The sequence below is a fragment of the Oncorhynchus keta genome, chromosome 5 (genome assembly GCF_023373465.1).
Source record: "Oncorhynchus keta strain PuntledgeMale-10-30-2019 chromosome 5, Oket_V2, whole genome shotgun sequence".
NCBI lineage: Eukaryota > Metazoa > Chordata > Actinopteri > Salmoniformes > Salmonidae > Oncorhynchus > Oncorhynchus keta.
In genome coordinates, this window is record NC_068425.1 from 5874264 (window position 1) to 5899141 (window position 24878).

General features: G+C 41.4%; 1 protein-coding gene across 1 annotated transcript in view; it reads left to right on the forward strand.

The window, feature by feature from the left end:
* The first annotated feature begins 3980 nt into the window (after nt 1-3980).
* Nucleotides 3981-24878, forward strand: part of crhr1 (corticotropin releasing hormone receptor 1) — a 169810-nt gene continuing 148912 nt past the window's right edge. Inside the window, exon 1 of the mRNA XM_035770873.2 lies at nt 3981-5001. Within this exon, the coding sequence (XP_035626766.1) occupies nt 4978-5001 (24 nt within the window). The 5' untranslated portion in view covers nt 3981-4977. The remainder of the gene's footprint in view (nt 5002-24878) is intronic.

Below are 24878 nucleotides of genomic sequence, written 5' to 3' on the forward strand. Positions count from 1 at the left end.
CCACAATGCCTTTGCAAAAAACGAAAACTACTTGAAGGTAGTTTTCTGTTGCTCCTAGCGGCCAGTTTCCACATCATTTCCCGACTTCCTGAAATAGGGATGGACGTCAAATACTGACTTGTATCCCAGATGACCTGGCTGCAATCACAGATGGGTGGCACAATAGGATCCCTCATAAAAAGTATGAAAATACTATACATAAGAAGACAATCAAGCTTCCGTCCCATGATTACAAAATGTGCAGATTCAGAGATGTACTATATGGTAATGATGACCTTTACAGTACACACAAGTCAACATATATCATATTCTACCAACTGTGGTGCAATAAAATAATTTTAAGTATCTAAGTTCTCCACAAGGTGGTTCTGGAAGTATTCTTATGATGACTATTATGTTGGGGGAAAAAAACATTTGGTCTTTCCCACCACAATTTTGGACATCCAGTATACACTGTCATCTCCAATTATTGTCACCCTTGATAAATAAAAATTAGGATAAAAGACAAAAAAATTAAAATACGGAGCTATACTGTATGCTCATAAAAATTTGAAAATTATATTATTTTATTCTAATACAATTGCTCAGAGAAAGTTTTTTATTTTTTTTAATTTTATTTTTAAATATCAATTATTGGCACCCAGTTTTCAATACTGTGCTTGGAGTTATTGTTTTGCTGGAAGATCCACTTGCGAAGAAGTTTCAGCCTCTGGCAGAGGCAACCAGGTTTTGTGCTAAAAAACAGTGTTTCCTGCGACCCTGCACCAGAACCTAACTAAACAGTCATTTTATTTATATAACATAAAACAATGACCTCAACTAGCTAAAAAGTCAGCAACTTCCAAACTTAAATCAACAGCCACATGTCAAACTTCCCTCTTACTTGCACCTTCCACCAGGCAGACGCACCTCAAACAAAAAAGGACAGAATTTAAAGAACAGTCAGGAATTTAAAGAAACAGTCAGCAGATATAATTACAGGATCAATCATTCAATTAGCAAGTTCTCAAAGCAAGGTAGCACGCACAAGCAATTAAGGCTCTTTTCACACCTGTGACAACAATGCTAGGACTGCATTCTTTTTCATAAGTAAATCATTCAAATGCATCTGGTTTCCATGGCTGAATATCCTCTTCTCTTCAGTTTGCTCCTCCATTAATATTGGAGAGTGAAGTAGCAAAAAGTGTTCCTCTCCCCAAGTCTCCATCTTTATATTCGGTGAGCTCTCCAATACCCTCGTAGAGCAGGCCATATCTCCAATACCCTCGTAGAGCAGGCCATATCTCCAATACCCTCGTAGAGCAGGCCATATCTCCAATACCCTCGTAGAGCAGGCCATATCTCCAATACCCTCGTAGAGCAGGCCATATCTCCAATACCCTCGTAGAACAGGCCATATCTCCAATACCCTCGTAGAACAGGCCATATCTCCAATACCCTCGTAGAGCAGGCCATATCTCCAATACCCTCGTAGAGCAGGCCATATCTCCAATACCCTCGTAGAACAGGCCATATCTCCAATACCCTCGTAGAACAGGCCATATCACCAATACCCTCGTAGAACAGGCCATATCTCCAATACCCTCGTAGAACAGGCCATATCTCCAATACCCTCGTAGAGCAGGCCATATCTCCAATACCCTCGTAGAGCAGGCCATATCTCCAATACCCTCGTAGAGCAGGCCATATCTCCAATACCCTCGTAGAACAGGCCATACGTCACATCATCACATGGGATATCATTGCATTAGCGCTGCAATATGTCAGCTGTCAGATAGACCTACTCTATTTGTAAAAAAGTCTTTGTCATCTCATCAATCTATCTAACTCCTCTATGAAATGATTTAAGCCTGCCCCTTTACTTTACCTGGGAGAGATAAAGGATAATGTAGGCTTGTGGCCCAAACTGCATTTTGTGTATGCAGAGGCATCATGCCCATAGGGGGTACAGGGGCATGTGCCCACTGACTTGTTCTTCTCTGTAATGTTACTAGCCACCTATCAATGAAGTTTGCTTTAGCTAGCCCAGAAAGGTTCCCAACTTCATAACTTGGTACTGTACCAAGTAGCCATTTTAGGCTATCAAAGTTACATTTATATTTGCATTTTATTTATTTAGCAGAGCGACTTACAGGAGCAATTAGGGTTAAGGGCCTTGCTCAAGGCAATATATAGACCGATTTTTCACCCTTCGGTCACTGGCCCAACGCTCATAACTGCCAAGTGACCTGCCGAGTACCTACAAGAGTAGAGTAGCTAGCTTGTCTAACTGTGTTAGCTGGTATGCCTGCTGGCAAGGTTGATTGACTTTAGAAAAGCAAGCAATAGCTACATTTACAGAATAAGAATCAGATTCCTTTCAATCCTTTACCCAGATTTTAGAGATGCAGGCCTAGCCCACCTATGGACCAAAGTTTTCAAATGTTAAAATACAATTCCATGTGAAATTGTTCACATGTGAAATTCCAAATGTTCTTTTCACACGTGAATGTTTTTCATGTAAATTCCACTTGTGAATCTGCAATTCACATGTGAGGTGAAAACATGTTATTCTCACATGAAAAGGTGGCGTCACATGTGAACTCCATATTGAATACATGTGAACAACTGACCTCACATGTCTGTTTTGTTTTCACATTTGTAGGTTTCAGCTCAATTTAAGCTTCATAATGTGAAATAGTACATTTCACATATGTTTTTGTAAGGGAGGTAATGAAATGGTACGGAGGGGGGGGGTTTAAGGTAAGTGGTAAGCTGTTGAGTTAAAATGTGTTATAAAACAAGGTGTACAAAACCTTAATCAATAACAATATGATTACATTTGACATGATCACTTGGTACTGAGTTTTCAACATGACCTCACCTTGGATTTGAAATCAAAGACCTCTGGATTTGGGTTACGCTGGTCTATCTGCCGTGTCACAAAGTATGTAGCATTCTTAGAAGTCCCCTACACATTCAGTACCTATAATACATATCTGCACTACTTTAGTTATCAGTTATCTGACTATTGTTTATTTCATTTACTTATCTCGTCAATTTGAGGGTTTTCTGTATAGTTTTCTGTATAGTCTAATGTTGGTGGGACGTTTCAATGTTACTCCCGAATCACTATAATAAATCGAATAGTTTTTCTTGAATGTATTATACAAAGCTGATATCTGGGAATACAGGTGAAATCAGTCGTTGACACTGCCTTGCTGGTGTAGCAGAAAGATCGGAATGTCATGAACCAAGAGGTTGTTCAAATCCCTGGTGAGGAAATGCTGAATAATAATTACTGTATAAATACATCTGTCAAATATGTACGTGGGTTGCAGGGCATCATGGGAAAATGTAAATCCACTTGTGAATGGTTGTGATCACGTGAAAATCCATGTGAAATATCATCACATGTAAAGTGTTCCAAAACCACATGATTTCACATGTGAAATACAATTTTGCATGTACAAAACATGTGGAAATGTCCATAAGGGAACTATATGACAGGTAGCCTTGTGGTTAAAGTGTTGGGCCAATAACCAAAAGGTTGCTAGATTAAATCCCCTAGCTGACAAGGTAAAAATCTGTCGTTCTGCCCCAGAACAAGGCACTTAGCCCACTGCTCCTATGCGTCACTGTAAATAAGAATTTGTTCTTAACTGACTTGCTTAGTTAAATAAAGTATATACAATATATGACATGGGTCTAGAGCTTTCAAGGGGGCTTCAATGGGCCTATTTGGCAAATTATTGCTTTCATTGAACAATATTACAGCTTCACAGACATACATTTTCGTGCTCCCTGGAGTTGGTGTGTACCATTGGACATACATCGAGAACAGACCTCACATGTTGTTTTGATGAAGTGCAATACAGGTTAATTTGCTCTCAGGGGGAAAACTAAAGTGAAGAGAGGAGAGCCGTAAAGTGTGTAGTGACGTAGGACAGTCTATGCGATCGCATGCTGGAGTTTGTACTATTTGCCTATGGAGGCTGGGAGAGCAGTACCGCAAACAAAATATTTCAAATTCTAAAAGCAGCCGGTCGAACTGCAGTGAAGTGGAATCGGAGCTGAAACACCCCAAGCGCGAGAAAGACTGTGGCCCGCCACTGCGTTAAGAGGTTACCGGTATAGTTATGTCAAACACATCATATTAGGCGATTTCTGAAGCTGAGCCTGCGAAGCACTCTTCCCTTTTCACTTTTTGGAGCGCAGTGGGCAGATTTAATTAATGCTGTGGTGTATGTTGACTATATATTATAAGATAAATGGTATTTTGGAGACCTTAGCATTGAGAAAATAAATATTGGAGGACCTGACCAGTCGGACATCGAAAAAAAAACTATACATGAGAGGACTGTTATGAAGAGGGATTGAAAAAGGACGACGCAAAAGGCTGTAACGCTTTGAAGTTGGCGAGACCCGACATCAATCTCTGACCGGATTTCAATAGGCCCACGGAATTAATTATTGGATACTTCGGACGGAACCTCTAGTGTTCGTTTTATGTAAATGGAGAACAATATATATTTACATGTAGGCTATTATTAAAACCAAGCTAAACGCAGTACCCTGGAAAGTCCATTCACAGGAATATATAGCGGTGTAATACAGAATGAAATAGACTACTACGGATCAACATTATACCAAAAATATTTCCGAAGAGACGTTTGAATTTCCTCTGAAATGGACTGACATCGATTAACACCAAACATATATCGATAAGATAATGACCGGCAATTTATAGGCTGTGTTATAAAATAAATGAACATTTATTTAAACACTTTATTGGGACTTCATATTTGAGAAAATGCATAACGATAAGTAACTGTTGGTTGTTCACGTGGGCAAGATTCATTCCGAAAGTGGTGATATCCTCTCTTGTGAGAATTGAGTGTCCCTAATCCGGTACCGGAGGCATCTCGTGGTAACTCGGTAACTGCGGGAAGGCAGGAGTGCAGTTTGGAGATATCAGCAAATAAACACACAGAAAAAATGTGGCTGCGAATTCTTCCCCAGGTATGTCAGGTGCATGCGAGATGCTTTTAAATCATTGTTGTCCTGTCAGTTAACTGCTATGTTGTATAAAAATTGTTTTGTTGGCAGCTGAGATTGTGTTTTTGCCTCTCACTGCTTGGGACAGATTTTTTCTTCTTCAAATCAAATCAAATCAGATTGTATGTGTCTCATGCGCCGAATACAACTGGTGTAGACCGTGAAAGGCTTGCTTAAGAGCCCTTCCCAACGATGCAGAGTTACAAATTAATAATACAAATAAAAAGTAACACGAAAAATAAAATAAAATACTCAAGAATGGAGCTATGTACAGAGAGTAGGCTACCAGTACGCGTGCCAGATCAATTTGCAGTGGTACGAGGTTTTTGGGGTAGATATGTACACGAGGGCAGGGTAAAGTGACTAGGCATCAGGATAGATAATAATACGAGTAAAATAAGAGTAGCAGCAGCAAAGGATGAATGTACAAGTGTGTGTGTGCAGTATATGTGTGCGTGTGTGTTTTCCGTTTACAACACCTGCAAAGAACAATATCTAGTGAATAATATTACTTCAAATGCAAGTTATATTGGCACTGGGGCTCTCTAGCACTATGAACTATTATTATTAAAAGGGATATTGCTAAATATTTGTTATATGCATTTTTTTGTTGTTGATTCATTCACTTGGCTTGTATTCAAGAATACAATTAAACGCAGTTACGCGCAGATAATGCTGAGACATGAAATATTGCAAATAAGACTCAGCAGGTATTCAATTTAATTTAAATCCGCAGGAGACACGTGGCTGTTGGCCACAGCTTTTGGGATCAATCTAAGTCTTTCAGTCAATCTTTGGTGTTGTTGTGGCTCGCCTGAATTCGCCTAACTCAGGAGAAGATTACGCATTGTCGTTACACGGTTGAGTGAGGGTCAAATCTAAATCGGTAGGATTAAATATGTCTGTTTTCTTACACAATCATCACATCCACATAGCCTACATGACCTGCGGAGATTGAAAACACCGTCAGCAACAAAACAACTATTCAGCACTTGCATAGGCCTACTACTTGTACGGGATTCTTCAATCTTGATTGCGCGAAGTTGGAGAGGTTTGGCACCTCGCCGCGTAGCGCACCGCATTTTGGTATCATAAATCAAAATACAAACACTAAAATTAAGCTTCTTCGAACCATTGACATTGCCGACACATGCCAAGCCTCTTTATTCTCGTTGTTTTCACTTTATCATAAAACATATTTTGCCACAACTTGTGGCCAAAATTAACGTTTTATGCTGTGCAGGGTGGACAGCTTTACAAAAGGTTGCACAAGTGTATAGAGAAAGTAAGCTTATACAGTGGAAACACAGGGCAGAGATACAAAGCCTTCTAATTCTGCATGGAACAGAAATGATCCATGTGTTCTGTTGTGTAAAGCAAGGGTTACCCATGCAATACCTCACGACAAGGAGCAGTAAATACGGATAAGGTTGACACAATTTCTTCCATGCATACCTAATGTTTACGCTGAAAATGTTTGGCTTACAGCCACTTGTGTATCTGGTGTATGCATATGATCATATCTTCTTTGTGCAGTACATTAAAAACAGTCTCAATATAGACACCCTGATGCATTGAGAATCAAACTCATGCAGGTGCAGTAGGGGATTCATTTCTACACAGCCACTGCCTGTGAATCACACAAATCCTATATTGCTTGAGGTTAGTCTGGCATTTGTCCAATGGAGAGAGATTAGGGAACTCTACCCTGGGCTGTGAGGTGAAGTGATTGACAGTTTTAAATGCACTGAGGGTTGACATTCTAATTAAAGCAGAAAAGACAACCTGGACAGTGAGGAAGTGAAAATGCAATTAAAACTAATATATAAATGGCATATATACACACATATATATATATATATATATATAACTATGCATATCTGATTGCAGATCAATCATCTAGCTAGAAAACATGCAAATGATCAGATCACGTTCGTTTTGACTGAGCAACCATCCCATGTCTTTGATTTTCATATGATTCATTTGATGGTACATTTGATTATATTTAAGTGAATCAACAATATGTTATTTTTATACTCTCCATTTGCCAAACTGTCTGACTCTGTAAACATTGTTTTCCTGTCCACCAAACTATACATTTTACATTTTCGAATGAATCACCAACATAATGTTATTTTTATACTCCCAATTTGCCTGGCAGACAGACTCTGTAAGGCCTACATATGTTTTCCTCTCTACCAAACTTTTAAGGATAGTCCTAAACAGGGCCCTCTTTCAGAGGCAAACAGATCCTTGTCCCTTCATCAGGTGTGAATGTCAGTGAGACTCCAGTCTGTTCAGCTTCTCATATAAACTATTCCTCAATACAATCTCACTGTCCACCTCTTTAATTAGAGATCTCAATGTACCCCTAGTAGTCACAGTCACAGTCTGAGTCTGTCTGTCCTCGCTGAACTAATGAACTCATCACAGAGCCCTCAGATGGAAAGGACCAGACCACAGAACAAACATTCCCATTCAATTCCAGTTAATTCTAGTATACTATAGTAATTATATTTCTACGGGCACAGAAACTACAGAGATAGAAATCCTACCGGCCAACCATATGACATAGCTGAATACCAATGGCCCATCTGACAGATGGGAAACTGGCTTTTGAGGAATAACAGTGTGTGCTAGCACGATACAACAAGGTTCTACAATAGGCGGCCCGTGGGGCAAATTCGGCACCCAGGTGATTTTATTTGGCCCCCAATTTTTTGTAGAAAAACAAATATATCTTTATTAATTTATTTTTACATACTGTATAAGACCGTAAGGAAATTAGGAAATCAGCTCTAATATATTGCAATTCAGGAAATCTGTTCCCAAGTATTCCCACACATAAATAAAGAGGTTATCGTAACCCAATGTAATCAGGATATGAAATTCTTCTTCTTTTGTCAAATCTATGTGGGCTTCTTGCTGTCAACACTCATTTACAAACTAATCATTTACAATTGAAGCATTTGTGTTTAGTGAGTCTGCCACATAAGAGGCAATAGGGATGACCAGGGATGTTCTCTTGATGTGTGTGAATTGGACTGTTTTTCTGTCCTGCTAAACATTTTAAATGTGACAAGTACTTTTGGGTGTCAGGGAAAATGAATGGAGTAAAAAGTGTGTTCATTTTCTTTAGGAGTGTAGTGGAGTAAAATTAAAAGTTGTTGAAAAAATATAAATGGCAAAGTAAAGTACAGATACCCCCAAAACTACTTTAAGTAGTACACTAAAGTATTTTTACTAAAGTACTTTACACCCCTGAGGTGTTGATTATATTTTTGTAGAATGCAGGGTGCCATTTGGATTGGTTTCCCTTCACACCAGAAGCTGCCACTGGGGAATATAATAAATTTGTGTGACCATGAACAGCGCCGGCGACCTTTACCACAGCCATGTGTCTCATTGACTACCTACAGTTGATGTCGGATTGAAGTCAACCACTCCACAAATTTCTTGTTAACAAACTATAGTTTGGGCAAGTTGGTTAGGACATCTACTTTGTGCATTATACAAGTCATTTTTCCAACAATTGTTTACAGACAGATTATTTCACTTATAATTCACTGTATCACAATTCCAGTGTGTCAGAAGTTTACATACACTAAGTTGACTGTGCCTTTAAACAGCTTGGAACATTCCAGAAAACATGTCATGGCTTTATAAGCTTCTGATAGGCTAATTGACATAATTTGAGTCAATTGGAGGTGTACCTGTAGATGTATTTCAAGGCCTACCTTCAAACTCAGAGCCTCTTTGCTTGTCATCATGGGAAAATCAAAGGAAATCAGCTAAGAACTCAGAAAAACAATTGTAGACCTCCACAAGTCTGGTTCATCATTGGGAGCAATTTCCAAACGCCTGAAGGTACCACATTCATCTGTACAAAAAAAGAGTGTGCAAGTATAAACACCATGGGACCACGAAGCCATCATACCCCTCAGGAAGGAGACACGTTCTGTCTCCTAGAGATGAATGTACTTTGGTGCGAAAAGTAAAAATCAATCCCAGAACAACAGCAAAGGACCTTGTGAATATGCTGGAGGAAACAGGTACAAAAGCATCTATATCCACAGTATAACAAGTCCTATATCGACATTACCTGAAAGGCCGCTCAGCAAGGAAGAAGCCACTGTTCCACTGCTTTAAAAAAAAGCCAGTCTACGGTTTGCAACTGCACATGGGGACAAAGATCGTACTTTTTGGAGAAATGTCCTCTTGTCTGATGAAACACAAATAGAACTGTTTGGCCATAATGACCATCATTATGTTTGAAGGATAAACGGGGAGGCTTGCTAGCCGAAGAACACCATCCCAACCGTGAAGCACGGGGGTAGCAGCATCATGTTGTGGGGGTGCTTTGCTACAGGAGGGACTGGCGCACTTCACAAAATAGATGGCATCATGAGGGAGGAAATGTAGGTGGATATATTAAAGCAACCTCTCAAGACATCAGTCAGAAGTTAATGCTTGGTCGCAAATGGTTCTTCCAAATGGACAATGACCCCAAGCATACTTCCAAAGTTGTGGCAAAATGGCTTAAGGACAACAAAGTCAAGCTTTGGAGTGGCCCTCACAAAGCCCTGACCCCAATCCTATAGAAAATTTGTGGGCAGAACTGAAAAAGCGTGTGCGAGCAAGGTGGCCAATCCTGACTCAGTTACACCAGCTCTGTCAGGAGGAATGGGCCAAAATTCACCAAACTTATTGTGGGAAGCTTGTGGAAGGCTACCCAAAACTTTTGACCCAAGTTAAACAATTTCAAGGCAATGCTACCAAATACTAATTGAGTGTATGTAAACTTCTGACCCACTGGGAATGTGATGAAAGAAATAAAAACTGAAATAAATCATTCTCTCTACTATTATTCTGACATTTCACATTCTTAAACTAAAGTGGTGACCCTATCTGACCTAAGATAGGGACATTTTACTAGGATTAAATGTCAGGAGTTGTGAAAAACTGAGTTTAAATGTAATTGGCTAAGGTGTATGTAAACCTCCAAATTCAACTGTATATGGAATACATGCATCTACTGTACACTATGGTTTGACCTTTCAAGATGCATAATGTGCGTCCTTCTCTCCCGACTCCCGTCACCTATAAATCTATAGAATATCTTGCCTGCGTCTGAAATGTTACACTTTTCCCTGTATAGTGCACTATACCAAGCAGGTGGCTGGCTATACATTGATGATAAAGTATGTGTTTGTCGGCGCAAGGCTGAAATCCTTGAATGTGCTTGCATCAGCAGCTCCAGCTGAACATATTAATCAATGATAGCTAGGTTGCCAGCACACACATGTTTTAAAGCCCACCTTCCCCAAGCCAAGGTGACTGGACTGATTTCGGCAGATAGGATGAGGCTTGAGAACTTCAATCAGTCAAAGTTTGAAGCCCAGTAATCAACCAATATCCCACTATACAGTATGTCATACTGGGCTATACTATAGGTGTGGCTGCCAGGTGTATCTATCGGTACAGAAGTCTATTACAGTGGATATGGAAATGTAGTGTTTGCACTCTGCAAGAATGGACATTTATCAGAAGTACAGGTTCTCTCTATTAAGGTCAGGTGGGATGAGTTGAAGGCCAGAGGGGGGCACTCTTCTATCTGGTCAGGGTCATGTTCAGTAGAGCACAGCGTAGCAAACCGCAGCAAACCGTTTTGCTACTCAGTGTTCTTATTGGACATATACAGTGGTACCTCCCTGTTTCAGTCCATTTTGAAAATTATTCCCCCTAATGAATATGACCCTGGTAATGCACAGCCCTGAACCTATCGCATTGATGAATAGCTTAATGTCACTCATCATGACAAGAGTTCTGCTGCAGATTTTAGTAGATGTTTCCTAGTCTAGCCCATGAGAAATCTACGCCACTTCTATGCAATTGGTCCCAAGGTATAGAAAGCAACTGGAGGAGAAATTCTAACCACTTGTTTTTATTGAGTGGTTGAGTGGTGGATATCAGGCTTCTTTAGACCACCACATCTAAAATCCTGATTTTAAAAAAAAGATATTGAAGTAGAAATTAGATTTGGATTGCAATAAATACACTACCATTCAAACGTTTGAGGTCACTTAGAAATATCTTGTTTTTGAATGAAAAGCATTTTTTTTGTCCATTAAAATAACATCAAATGGGTCAGAAATACAGTGTAGACACTGTTAATGTTGTACATGACTGTTGTAGCTGGAAACGGCTGATTTTGTAAAAGAATATCTACATAGGCGTACAAAGGCACATTATCAGCAACCATCACTCCTGTGTTCCATTGGCACGTTGTGTTAGCTAATCCTCTGTCCAGTGTCTGTGTTCTTTTGCCCATCTTAAATCACAAAATATGTGCTTTTCTTTCAAAAACAAGGACATGTCTAGTGACCACAAACTTTAGAACGGTAGTGTACATTCAGAGTTCCTCAAAACAATACAACGTGTAAAAAGAAATTGGAAATGGTATGAAGCAAAATAATTTGTCACGACACATCACATAGACTGATGGCTTAAAAGATGTACTAGTAGTTGCAGTCTTTGGTTAACTACATATTGATTGCCTTCTGTGTAAATTCATTCTATGAAAAAAGAACTACATCGGAGGACAGGACATTACGTACCAAAGGTAATCAGTTTTAGATCAAATGCGGATGATAACAATCATAGTTGCTCGGGAAAAGCTTTGGCTTCTCCTTTCCCTAAGCCCCTTTACAACATGAGCCCTGTAAAATTCTCAGAAAATGGGTCTGATCAATTTCAAGTGAAACCTCGGAGAGCCTGGGTGTTTAAAGGGGCAGTCTGAGATTCAAACAAAAACAACGCAGCCGCCACTTTTAAAATGTCAAAATGTATTCACCGTTCCCATATTGACCCTTTAATAAAATGAAGGAAATAATTCCGGGCCAAACTGCGATCCATCTGCTGACTTGCATGGCTGTTATTTATTTTTCTACACCACGCTATGCTCACAGACACATGTATAAAAGCACTTAAAGACACCGTTGGAGCACTCACTGGCTGCGTCCCAAATGGCACCCTATTCCAAGAGGGCCCATTGGGCTATTAGAAGTAGTGCACTATGTGCGGAATAGGGTGCCATTTGGGACGCAGGCCTCGCTGTCTTGTTTCCATAGGGGTGCTGTAAGAAACTGATGTGTCAGTCATAAGGCCAATCAGTGCTGTGGAAAGACGTGGTTGGGGAGACGGTGGTGTAATAACCTGGTTACATAGAGACGATGCAGTCGTGGCTATATTGTAACACGGTCTTAACTGGTGTTTTGTAGGTATACTGAATAGATTAGATATGGGCCACGCTATTTATTTGACCTTGGAAAAAGCAGCACTGAAGCATCGGATGATAACTGTTAGAGATTGCATAGCACAGGGCTGAAGGGGTATGATTCACAGACAGTGATATCTAATGTAAAGATAATTCTAAGCTGTGCATTGACTATTAAAGTTGAATTGGTAAAACTGGACATCCAGAAACTCATGTAATAACATGGACACGCTGCCTCTCTATCTATCTATTCCTATTTTATTTTACTATTTTCCTATTTACTTCATGCTTTACTTTGACCGTCCATAAACTGAATCTGATTGGTTTACTCTTCATGTTGTTAAGGTTTGGTGATGGGGGTATTGTCATAGATACAGTACAGAGATGATTATTTTCCAACATGAGCATTGTGAAACTGAAAATCACTGAGATTTTGCTGTCTAGTCCTTACATAACTAAACATGGCTAAGTCAAATGAATACCAAAGCAATAAAGCAACTATTTCTGGACAAATGTAATCTTTTATTTATTTTTTAAATGCTAGCCATTGTTGAGTTGTAGACTGTCAAACTCATTTATTGTTTGTGTAGTCTACTTTCAGTATAGTACTCAAAGGCTATTCACCTTAGAGTCTAAGGGATAACAGTCTCATAATGTCTGAAAAGGAATCTATCGGCCAGTTTTGCAGACCCAGATTAAGTATTCCCCTGGACGCCAAACCACGTTTAATGGAAATTCTGATCGGTTTGAAAGTAGGCTTAATCCAGTCCTGGGAAACTGCCCCATGATTTTTTTCAAAACATAATTGCTTCATGATTCTTACATAGCTCTTGAGTTGGAGAGTGAGTAAACACAATCAATTGTAAGTTTGTTCATACTCTTGTATTGTATGTCCGTATCAAACCCTTTCTGCTTTTACTACAAAGCTATATGCAGTGTGCAGAGTGTATCATCCAGGCATTTTGTCCTGTTAGAGACGTGCAAGTGCTTTACTTTTTCCACATTTTGTCTAATTACAGCCTGCATTTAAGATTGATCACATTGAGATTTTGTGTGACTGATCTAGTAACAATACCACATAATATCAAAGTGGAATTTTGTTTGTTGTGAAAAAAATAATAGTAATTTGAGGCTAAAATGTCTTGAGTCAATAAGTATTCAACGTCTTTGTTATGGCAAGTCTAAATACATTCAGTAAAAATGTGCTGAACAAATCTTATGATAAATGGCAAGGACTCATTCCGTGTTCAGTAACAGTGGTTAAAAAGATTGTTGAATAGTGAGTTTCAAGCAGATTCAACCACAAAGGCCCCGGCGGGGTTTTCAATGCCTCACAAGGATGGGCATTGATTGGTAGACGTATAAAGACATTTTAAGCAGACACTGAATATCCCTTTGAGCATGATGCAGTTATTAGGCTTTGGGTGGTGTATCGATGCACCCAATCACTACAAAGATACAAGCGTCTTTCCTAACTCAGTTTCCGTAGAGGATGGAAACTGCTCAGGGATTTCACCGTGAGGCCAATTGTGATTTAAAAAAAGATAGATAGTTTAATGGCTGTGATGGCGGTGAAAAATGAGGATGGATCAGCAACATTGTAGTTACTCCACAATACTGACGTAAATGACAGACTGAAAAGAAGGAAGCCTGTACAGAATACAAATATTACAAAACATGCATCTTGTGTACAACAAGGCACTTAAAGATACTGCAAGAAAATTGGCAAAGAAAATTTACTTTTTGTCCTGAATACAAAGTGTTATGTTTGGAGCAAATCCATCAGAACACATCACTGAGTATACCTTAATATTTTCATGCTTGCTGGTATCCAGCTGCATACCACCCTGCATACCACTACTGGCTTGCTCTTGAAGCTAAGCAGGGTTGGTCCTGCTCAGTCCCTGGATGGGAGACCAGATGCTGCTGGAAGTGGTGTTGGAGGGCCAGTAGGAGGCACTCTTTCCTCTGGTCTAAAAAATATGACATAGTCCCAGAGCAGTGATTGGGGACACTGTCCTGTGTAGGGTGCTGTCTTTCAGATGGGATGTTACATGAATGTCCTGACTCTCTGAGGTCATTAAAGATCCCATGGCACTTATCATAAGAGTAGATTTATTAACCCTGGTATCCTGGCTAAATTCCCAATCTGTCCCTCAAACCATCATGGTCACCTAATAATCCCCAGTTTACAATTGGCTCATTTGCACCCCTGTAACTATTCCCCAGGTCGTTGATGTAAATGCAAATGTGTTCTCAGACAACTTACCTGGTAAAATAACACATAAATAAAAATCAACAATTTTTGGGGGTAAAAAGAAATGGAATAGAGCTTCAAGCACGATCTAAAAGGGAAATCTTGTTCAGTCTGTTTTCCAACAGACACTGGGAGACAAATTCATCTTTCAGCAAGACAATCATGTAAAACACAACGCCAAAACTACACTAAAGTTGCTTATCAAGATGACATTGAATGTTCCTAAGTGGCCTAGTTACAATTTGACTTAAAGGTGTAGATTCACATTCAGTGTGGCAGGTGTTTATTACATCTTCGCAGAAGGCAGGAATGGTGTTCACAGGCAGGCAATGGTCAAACATAGGTAGGCAAACAGGCAGGTGAAAAAAAGCTAGGATTGAAGGCTAAAACTGGTTCTCACAAACGAGCGAGGAAAAGGCCTAGTAGAGTCAAAACGAACAATACCTCACAACAACACAAGGTTGACTAAGAAAATGAACAGAATGAACTGAACTAAATAAGGAGCTGACGAGACCAGGCGAGTAACTAACATAGGTCAAATCAATGACAAAATGAAAGATGGGGCTACGTTAATGAACATAACGAAGCAGAACACAAGGATGACCTTACAGTACTTTAAGTACAGTACTGTCTGGGTAATTGGAGGTGGTACGTGACAGGGTTGATGCGATGGGTTATCTTGAAGGGACCAATGAAGCGAGGACATAACTTTTTATCAGGGGAAGCAGAGCCAGATGTCTCTGGTAGAGAGCCACACACGCTGTTTGGGGTGAAAGAGTGGCGTAGGTCGGCGGCGTCTGTCGGCAAAGCGTTTCTGGGTATTGGAGGCTTCCTGCAGATACCGGTGAGCGGTCTCTCATACCCGTTCACTATGCCGAAACCAGTCGTCGACAGCTGGGACAGTACCAGGTTCCGCCTCCCAGGGAAACATGGGGGGTTGGTAACCAAGTACACACTGAAACGGAGTAAGGCGGAGGGATGAATGCATGAGTGAGTTCTGAGCGTATTCGGCCCAGGCCACAGACCAACTCCAGTCGTGTGGAGAGGCAGAATAAACTGGCTCCACACGACTCTCTGGGGCCCAGAGACGATGTCCTCCGGAATCCCATGCAGACGGAACACCTGCTGGAACATACAGCCAATTCCACGGCGTTAGGTAAGATGACACATTTTTGAAAAACAATCTACTATGACAAGGATGGTGGTGTTACCAGAGGATTCAGGAAGGTCTGTGATGAAGTCAACAGCTATGTGGGACCAGAGTTTGTGAGAGATTGGCAAAGGTTGAAGCTTACCAGAAGGGAGATGACGAGGGCTTTTGGTTTGGGCGCAGACTGGACAGGAGAGCACGTAATCCCTTACGTCGGATTTCAGTGAGGACCACCAGAATTTACGTCTAGAAGTTCGGTGGTTCGTGTAATGCCCAGATGTCCTGACCCCAAGGACGTGTGACACCATTGTATTAGTTGGGGTCTAACAGCTGCGGGTACGTAACTCCTCCCAGCTGGTGTCCCAGGAGGAGCCGGGTCTGAGGTTAGGGCTTCTTGGATGGCAGAGTGAACCTCCTACTGTACCGGTCCCATAATGCAAGAGGAAGGAAGAATGGATGTAGGGTCTGAGTTACTGGTCGGAAAGTCAAACTGGCGGGAGAGAGCATCAGCTTTTACTTTTTTCTTTCCAGGGATGTAAGTAGCATGAAAATGGAAGCTTGTGAAGAAGAGAGTTTAACTCTCTTTTCTGGAGTTTAACCTCTTGGCCCCTCTGATATATTCCATATTACGATGATCTGTTCGGACGAGAATGGGATGTTGTGTGCCTTCCAACCAGTGGTGCCACTCCTCGATGGCCAGCTTGATGGCGAGGAGTTCTCTGTTCCCCACATCGTAATTCCTCTCAGCAGGGGATAACTTCCTGGAGAAGAAGGCACAGGGATGTGATTTTGGAGATGTTCCCACCCGCTGAGAGAGTATGGCTCCTACTCCTACTTCGGAGGCATCCACCTCCAGGGTGAAAGGAAGGGTCGGATCAGGTTGGCGAAATACAGGGCTACGTTCAAGAACACAAGGTTGACTAAGAAAATGGCTATCTAACTATGATCAACAATCAACTTGACAGAGCTTGAATAATTTTTTAAAAGAATAATGGGCAAATATTGTACAATCCATGTGTGCAAAGCTCTTAGAGACTTACAGCTGTAATTACCGCCAAAAGTGCTTCTACAAAGTTTTGACTCTGATGTGAATACTTACAATACTGTTCAAATTTTTGGGACACCTAGAAATGTCCTTGTTTTTAAAAGAAAAGGATGCTGGCCTTCTAGGCAGAGTTACTATGTTATTTTGCCCATCTTAATCTTTTATTTTTATTGGCCAATCTGAGATATGGATTTTTCTTTGCAACTCTGCCTAAAAGGCGAACATCCAGACGTCGCCTCTTCACTGTTGATGTTGAGACTGGTATTTTGTGGGTACTAATTAATGAAGCTGCCAGTTGAGGACTTGTGAGACATCTGTTTCTCAAACTAGACACTCTAATGTACTTGTCCTCTTGCTCGGTTCTGCACCGGGGCCTCCCACTCCTCTTTTTATTCTGGTTAGGGCCAGTTTGCGCTGTTCTGTGAAGGGAGTAGTACACAGCGTTGTACGAGATCTTCAGTTTTTTGGCAATTTTTTGCATGGAATAGCCTTCCTTTTTCAGAACAAGAATTGACTGACGAGTTTCAGAACAAAGTACTTTGTTCTGGCCATTTTGAGCCTGTAATCGAACCCACAAATGCTGATGCTCCAGATACGCAACTAGTCTAAAGAAGGCCAGTTTTATTGCTTCGTTAATCAGAACAACAGTTTTCAGCTTTGCTAACATAATTGCAAAAGGGTTTTCTAATGATCAATTAGCCTTTTAAAATGATAAACTTGGATTACCAAACACAACGTGCCAATGGCACACAGGAGTGATAGTTGCTGATAATTGGCCTCTGTACACCTATGTAGATATTCCATCCGTTTCCAGCTACAATAGTCATTTACAACATTAACAATGTCTCCACTGTATTTCTGATCAATTTGATGTTATTTTAATGGGCAAAAACTGTGAATTTCTTTTTTAAAAAAGGACATTCCTAAGTGACCCCAAACTTTTGAACAGTAGTGTATGTAAAATAGATATTTCTATATTTCAAAAACATGTTTTCACTTTGTTATTATGGGGTCTTCTGTGTAGATAGCTGAAAAAAACAAACAATTGAATACATTTTTGAATTCAGGTGGTCAGTTTTTGGGGGAATAAGTCAAGGGTATGAATACTTTCTGAAGGCACTACTAATTCAGGGGGACTTTTTCTTTGAGTCCCATGCAGCTTTGAAGCTTGTTAAGGTTTTTTGGTTGAATAACTATGAGAAAAAATCTTTCCCAACTAACTCAGGGGAGGACAAAGGCAGCACATTTCCATACCTGCATCAGGGTTTCACCCAATCCAATTGACCACTCAAATCTGCAAAATAATTAAATGAAAGTGCACAGTCTATGGTGGTTTCAGAGCAGCAGGTACTGGGGGCGGTGCCATAACAAAGCTTTGGAGAGCCAACCATGGTTTGGATGACTTTTCCAATAAGTTACTTAAATTAAGTTACTGTGTGATTGTTTTGTTCTTGCAGAGTACATACTCGGTTTCCCACTTAAAGCTAACACAAACTCATCAAAGCAATTGTTTGCGGTTCCCAAAAGGGGTATGTTGTTTTTCTTTTTTCCTTTTGTTTGATCAGAGGACTGGAGTGTGGTTGGAGAACAGAATTGGATGCTTGTCTTGTTTATTGGTTTATTTGTGGAGGTTTTGTATTCTTATTATCAGTGCAATTACATAGCCTTAAAGCAGCTCACAAATTAGCTGATTAGGAAAGGAAGCGGGAGATATTTATGATGTAGGGCGAAGAGACACTATAGCCGTGTCTCGATAGTCTGTAAATAACAAGCCTTTTCACTCAACTGTTATTGATGTGAACTATATTGAAACAAAAATATAAACGCAACATGCCACAAGTTCAAAGAAATCAGTCAATTTAAATGAATTAGGCCCTAATCTATGGATTTCACATGACTGGGCAGGGGTGGGAGGGGATAGGCCCACCCACTGGGGAGCCAGGCCCAGCAAATCAGAATTCGTTTTTCCCCACAAAAGGGCTTTATTACAGACAGAATTACTCCCCCCTCAAACGATGCCACATGTGAAGAAGCCAGATGTGGAGGTCCTGGGCTGGCATAGTTACACGTGGTTTTGAGATCAGCTGGACGTACGGCCAAATTCTCTAAAACGACGTTGAAGGCAGTTCATGGTAGAGAAATGAACATTAAATGCTCTAAACAGCTCTGGTGGACATTCCTGCAATCAGCATGCCAATTGCATTCTCCCTGAAAACTTGAGACATGTGGCATTGTGTTGTCAGACAAAACTGCATATTTTAAAGTGGCCTTTTATTGCCCCCAGCACAAGGTGCACCTGTGTAATGATCATGCTGTTTAATCATCTTCTTGATATGCCACGCCTGTCAGGTGGATGAATTGTCTTGGCAAAAATTATGGGGCTTTTTATTTCAGCTCATGAAACGTGGGATCAACACTGTACATGTTGGGTGAATATTTTTGTTTAGTGTAATTCTGCACAACTATAGGGAGTAGCTAACAAGAGGTACTTTTACAAGTTAAATATGTTATTTTTCTTGTCCTTCTAAGTTACTTGCTTTTCCAATTTACTTCAACTTCTACTGTGTACAGTGCCTTTGGAAAGTATTCACCTGGACTTTTTCCACATTTTGTTACGTTACAGCCTTATTCTAAAATTCCTCAGCAATCTACACACAATACCCCATAATGACAAAGCGAAAACTGATTTTTTTTGACATTTTGCAAATGTATTAAACATTTTAAACAGAAATACCTTATTTACATTCGTATTCAGACCCTTTGCTATGGATTCGAAATTGAGCTCAGGTGCATCCGGTTTCCATTGATCATCATTTAAATGTTTCTACAACTTGATTGGAGTCCACCTGTGGTATATTTCATTGATTGGACATGATTTGGAAAGGCACACACTTGTCTATATATGTCAGACAGGGGCGAAGGTTCAACCAACCAACAGGCTTCGGGTCAAGTCTCTGAATGTCCTTGAGTGGCCCAGCCTGAGCCCGGACTTGAACCCAATCGAACATCTCCTGAGAGACCTGAAAATAGCTGTGTGGCAACACTCCCTATCCAACCTGAAAGAGCTTGAGAGGATCTGCAGAGAAGAATGGGAGAAACTCCCCAAATACAGGTGTGCCAAGCTTGTACAGTAGTATCATACACAAGAAGAATCAAGGCTGCAATCGCTGCCGAATGTGCTTCGACAAAGTACTGAGTAAAGGGTGTGAATACTTATGTAAATGTAAAATTTCAGTTTGACATTTTTCATACATTTGCAAAATAGTCTAAAAAACGTTTTTTTGTTGCTTTTTTCATTATACGGTATTATGTGTAATTCAATTTTAGAATAAGGCAGTAAGTAACAAAATGTGGAAAAAGTCAAGGGGTCTGAATTCTTACCGAATGCACTGTATTTAGAATGGTTTATTTCAAATTCAACATTACAAAGTATTGATGGCAGCTGATGCTGAATTATTTGACACAATTCATATAAAATAGAATAAGCACAAGAAAATCATCAACACAATTACAACGGACAATTTAATATACATTTATTTACAGCGTTTTTGCTTCAGCCAAATGGAAATACATTTTGAAAATATCCACAAATGTTTGAATCATTGCATTAATTAAGTGTAAAACATTATGTGGAATATGGTTTAGATGAGAAGCTCCTGTATAATTTCAATTGCTATCCTTATTTTGTTTGTCTATATACTATGGTATTTACGGTATGCTAATAGCTGCGCTCACATATGAAGCAGAAATTGAGCTTTGGCCACACAACATCCAAGGCCAGTATAAACAGAAAAGTAACAAATCTGATGTTGAAGAGAGATAATGTAAATGGCCCTTAAGTCTTCACTATACTACAAACTCTTCCCTTCCTTTTGCTCTCTTTCTTTCTTTCCCTCTCCCTCTCTCCCCCTCCATCTCTGCTGTAATGTTTATGGTGCATTGTGGATTGTCCAAAGGCCTGATAACCCATGCTTGGTCAGGCTGTAAACACTGGCCTCCTTTCCTACGACAGAGTGACATATTTATTGTCCTGTGAGTGGGGACTTTTTTTTATATCCCAGGTCTCCCGGTATCTGTCGCAGGCTCGAGGCGCCTGAGATATGCAGGAAGTCAAGTGGAAGTGCTTGACTCCATGTTTCGCTCCCCCGTGTCAAAACGTCTCAGAGAGACTGCACCTATCCAGATGAACGTCATCGTTTAGTTTCTCCAGAGGAAAGACAACATTTCAAAGGACAGAATCAGTCTGTATGGGGCATGACCAAGGGATCTTATCCACGTACCATTCCGACGTCTGATTTATTTGAACATGTACGAGTACAATCACCTCCATTCCCAAACATACACATGCACCCATATGCAAGCACAACACAGTCCTGCACACACACAGACACAAACACACATACAAGACTGCCCAAGTGGCTGCACTAGAATTATAGAGTAGGGAGAGAGAGGTGTATGCAAGAGAGAGGTGCACTGTGCCTTTTTACCGCCATCCTTGATACAAGGCTGAGCATCCTCCATTAATTACCCACAGAGACATCAGCTCCGTGCAATGCCAGAGCTGGCATAAAATATATTGACTTGCTGGGCTACCGTAGGAGCTGGTGACATTCTCATTTATCACAATTAACAACCTTACAGCGGCGATACCAGCCCAGAATCAACCACAACCGCAAGGGCAAGTGAAGAGGCAAAGTAGAGATGCATATTTAGTCTTTGTCCCAAATGGCACCCTATTCCCTATGTAGTGCACTTATTTTGACCACAGCCCATAGGGGAGGCAGAATAAATATTGATCCGACAGTCCTACCTCAGAGGGTATCAAAATGGGAAGAAATAGGGATCTCCCACAGACATGTTTTCTCTCAGGGCTTTGATGCTCTGGTGTCCTCAGTAGCCATCCCCCTCTCTCACTCACTCACTCACTCACTCACTCACTCACTCACTCACTCACTCACTCACTCACTCACTCACTCACTCACTCACTCACTCACTCACTCACACACGTTCCCTGGCCTGGCTCCCATGGATACGGATAGAGAGACCCACAACACCCACAACAAGTAACCTGCCTCATTAATTAATAGATACATGCCATGCAGCCTCCTACAAATATACACCTACAGTACTGACGACACAGCACTCAAACATATAACTTCCATTAATGACACCGAAGTGAGTGCACACACACACCTGTCTCTTGACAGTATTAGCGTTCTTGCGTACTTGCCTTCCATGATATGCACCAACACACAAGTTCTATACTACAAACCCCACAAGCTCTGACTGACACACAAACAAACATACACCCATGGTTTGACAGCTGGGATAGGGAGTGGAAGTGTGGCCAACAATCAATATAATGCAATCCATATTATGCCACCCATGCAAGCAACACATTCTCTCTCTCTCTCTCTCTCTCTCTCTCTCTCTCTCTCTCTCTCTCTCTCTCTCTCTCTCTTCTCTCTTCCTCTCCTCTCCTCTCCTCTCCTCTCCTCTCCTCTCCTCTCCTCTCTCTCTCCTCCCCCCTGTGATAATAAGGCAGGGTAAACAGTGGAGCGTCATAATGCCCTGCAAGTGTAAACACCATTAGAGCCTTAAACGGAACAGAGGTGCTGCTGAGGCTGCAGCACCACAGTATGCTAGCTGGATCTAGCCCCAGGGATCAAAGTAGACCAGGCAGCCTGGCAGGCAACAGTGACAAGGGTCTGTCCTCCTTACTTACGCCCACGGAGCACGGTCCCCACCATCCTCTGTGCCAGTTAGTTAGTTAGCCATGGCACCTGCTTAGTTGGTTTGTTAGCTTGCCATGGCACCTGTAGTGCTGGTTATCTATCTACCATGTAATTTCAAAACAGGTTGGTGGATGAACACAAATGACAGTATACAGCCCAGCTGCGAGGGTGAAGGTAGCTGGTTTTTCTTTAAGTGTTTACCTCCATATATCAATGTTGGTTTTTGCAAGACGGCCATCCTAGATTGAGTCTAGCTTCCCTAGCTGTGCCTGTGAAATCAATCATCAGTGCAGGATGCAAAGCAGGCAAAGACTTTGCATTCTCCTGAAGCTCAAAGGCCTCTGTGTGCTTATTCTTTTTCATTGCTGTGTGCTTCCTGCTCTGCGGGGCTTCTGTTTGAAATGTGGGAGGTTTGAACAAACTTGGAGATATCTGGTAGTTGAACAAACAAGGCATTCATCACTGTCCACTCGCGTTGTTTTTCTTTCGCTCCCTCTCCCCCATTAGTTGTAATGTATTGTTTGTTAAGTCTGGTAGAGGCAGACCAAGTTCTGCATCCCATCGCTCACGTCGGCAGCGCCGGCGAGGCTGCAAAGCCTAATGAAATAATGGTGCCGCACACTGTCTTTTTATGGGCTCGTTCACAACTTGTCGTCTTTGCAGTAGACGTTGTTGTCTTTTATATGTGCCGCAACTTTTTCTTTGTCGTCGTGCCATGCCCATTTTGTATTTCATAACTTTAAAGAGAAAGCCAAATTGCTCGGCAATGGGACAGTAAACACTTTTCCCGAATCTGAATCTCAAATGAGCCATTTGAAAAGACACCTCTAAGGCTGCAAAACGCAACACAGAGAGCATGATGGAACATGTGTATTCACGGGCGGTTGACTCTGCTGTCTTGTTCCGCATCCATAAATGCAGTGTAAGTCTTCTCCTGACTGTTGCATGTTTGCGCATCGAGTTCGCCTGCTTTGTAACACACCGTGGAGGAATTAACAGCTTACGTCTGTGGCTAGCACAAGCCTAACGCTAGCCCAGAGGAAGATTTGTGTAGTGACCATGGAGATTCGATTATGTGCTACGAGAGAGACCGAGAGGGATGGAGAGACAGAAAGAGATAGAGAGAGAGAGAGAGAGAGAGAGAGAGAGAGAGAGAGAGAGAGAGAGAGAGAGAGAGAGAGAGAGGCTGTTTAAAATGACTGGAATGTTCTGCATCGTCAGGAGACTGAGACCAGGGCAGAAAGTTTGAATCCTTGTGGTAATTTGAATGCACCTTTGTCTCTCCTCTTTCCCCTTTGGAGGTGTTTATAGTGGCTGTTAAAATTTGATCTGCCCTCAGGCTAAGAGCAGGAAAACTCATTTAAGTGTGTGGCCAGACCACAGTGACTGCGGAAAATGTCCAATTTACTGTATTTTACCTCACCGCCACATCCTCTGCCAGGTGATCTTCACATCCAACACTCCATCAAGCCACTCAACCATCAAAAGGCCCCCAGTCTCAGTTATAATACACCAACCTTTAGCCATTTGATTTCTCTCCCCAAGTGGGATTATCAACTTGTTTTTTTCTTAGAACATATTTTGAGAAGATTTTGGAACCACAGCGTCTTCCGGTTTGATTCATTTCAGAAGTTCTGCCTAGAAAGCTGCTGGTGTGCTGAATGTCAAGCAGGGCCCCTTTTCCTGCTGATCCCAGACTATCCACTCATTCACAGTGAGCAGCCTGCTCACTTTAGATAAGTGAAGCTTCGACACTGTAGCTAACACAAACAGCCGCTCCTTATGGGCCACCAAGGTAGCCAGAGGCACCTTACTCTCGACAGCTGGAGGAGGTAGTGGCTATCAAGGTCTGCGTCCCAATGGCACCCTATTCTCTATATATAGCACTGTGGGCTCTGATCAAATGTAGTGCACTATATAGGAAATAGGGAGCCATTTGAGACACAGCCAAGTAGTCCCCCTCTCATCCTGTCCAATCATTACCACGTTGATATGAATGGAGAACAGAGTAAATGCTGAGCCAAGAGAGGAAACTAAGCTAAATGGAGGGAAAGCGTTGTTTCGGGGTTGATGGGGCCGATGGGGCCCATAGCCAGGCGGTGTGTGTTTGTGTGGGGGGAGGTGGGGGGTGTTTGTGTGTGGGAGTCTCTAGCACCTGTCATCAGCCACTCAAAGATCCACACAGTGACAGCAACATACACTTGCATGGGCCAACGTTGGCCACACTTCCACTCACTATCCCAGCTGTCAAGCTTCAAGAAGGCCTGGTCCCTGGCTCTGGAGATAAAGAGAAGGATGGAGGGTTGGCTGGGGGAGGAGGGATAGAGGGATGGAGGGATAAGGGGGGGCAGCAGCCCTGCAGTCACTGCCAGAGTGAA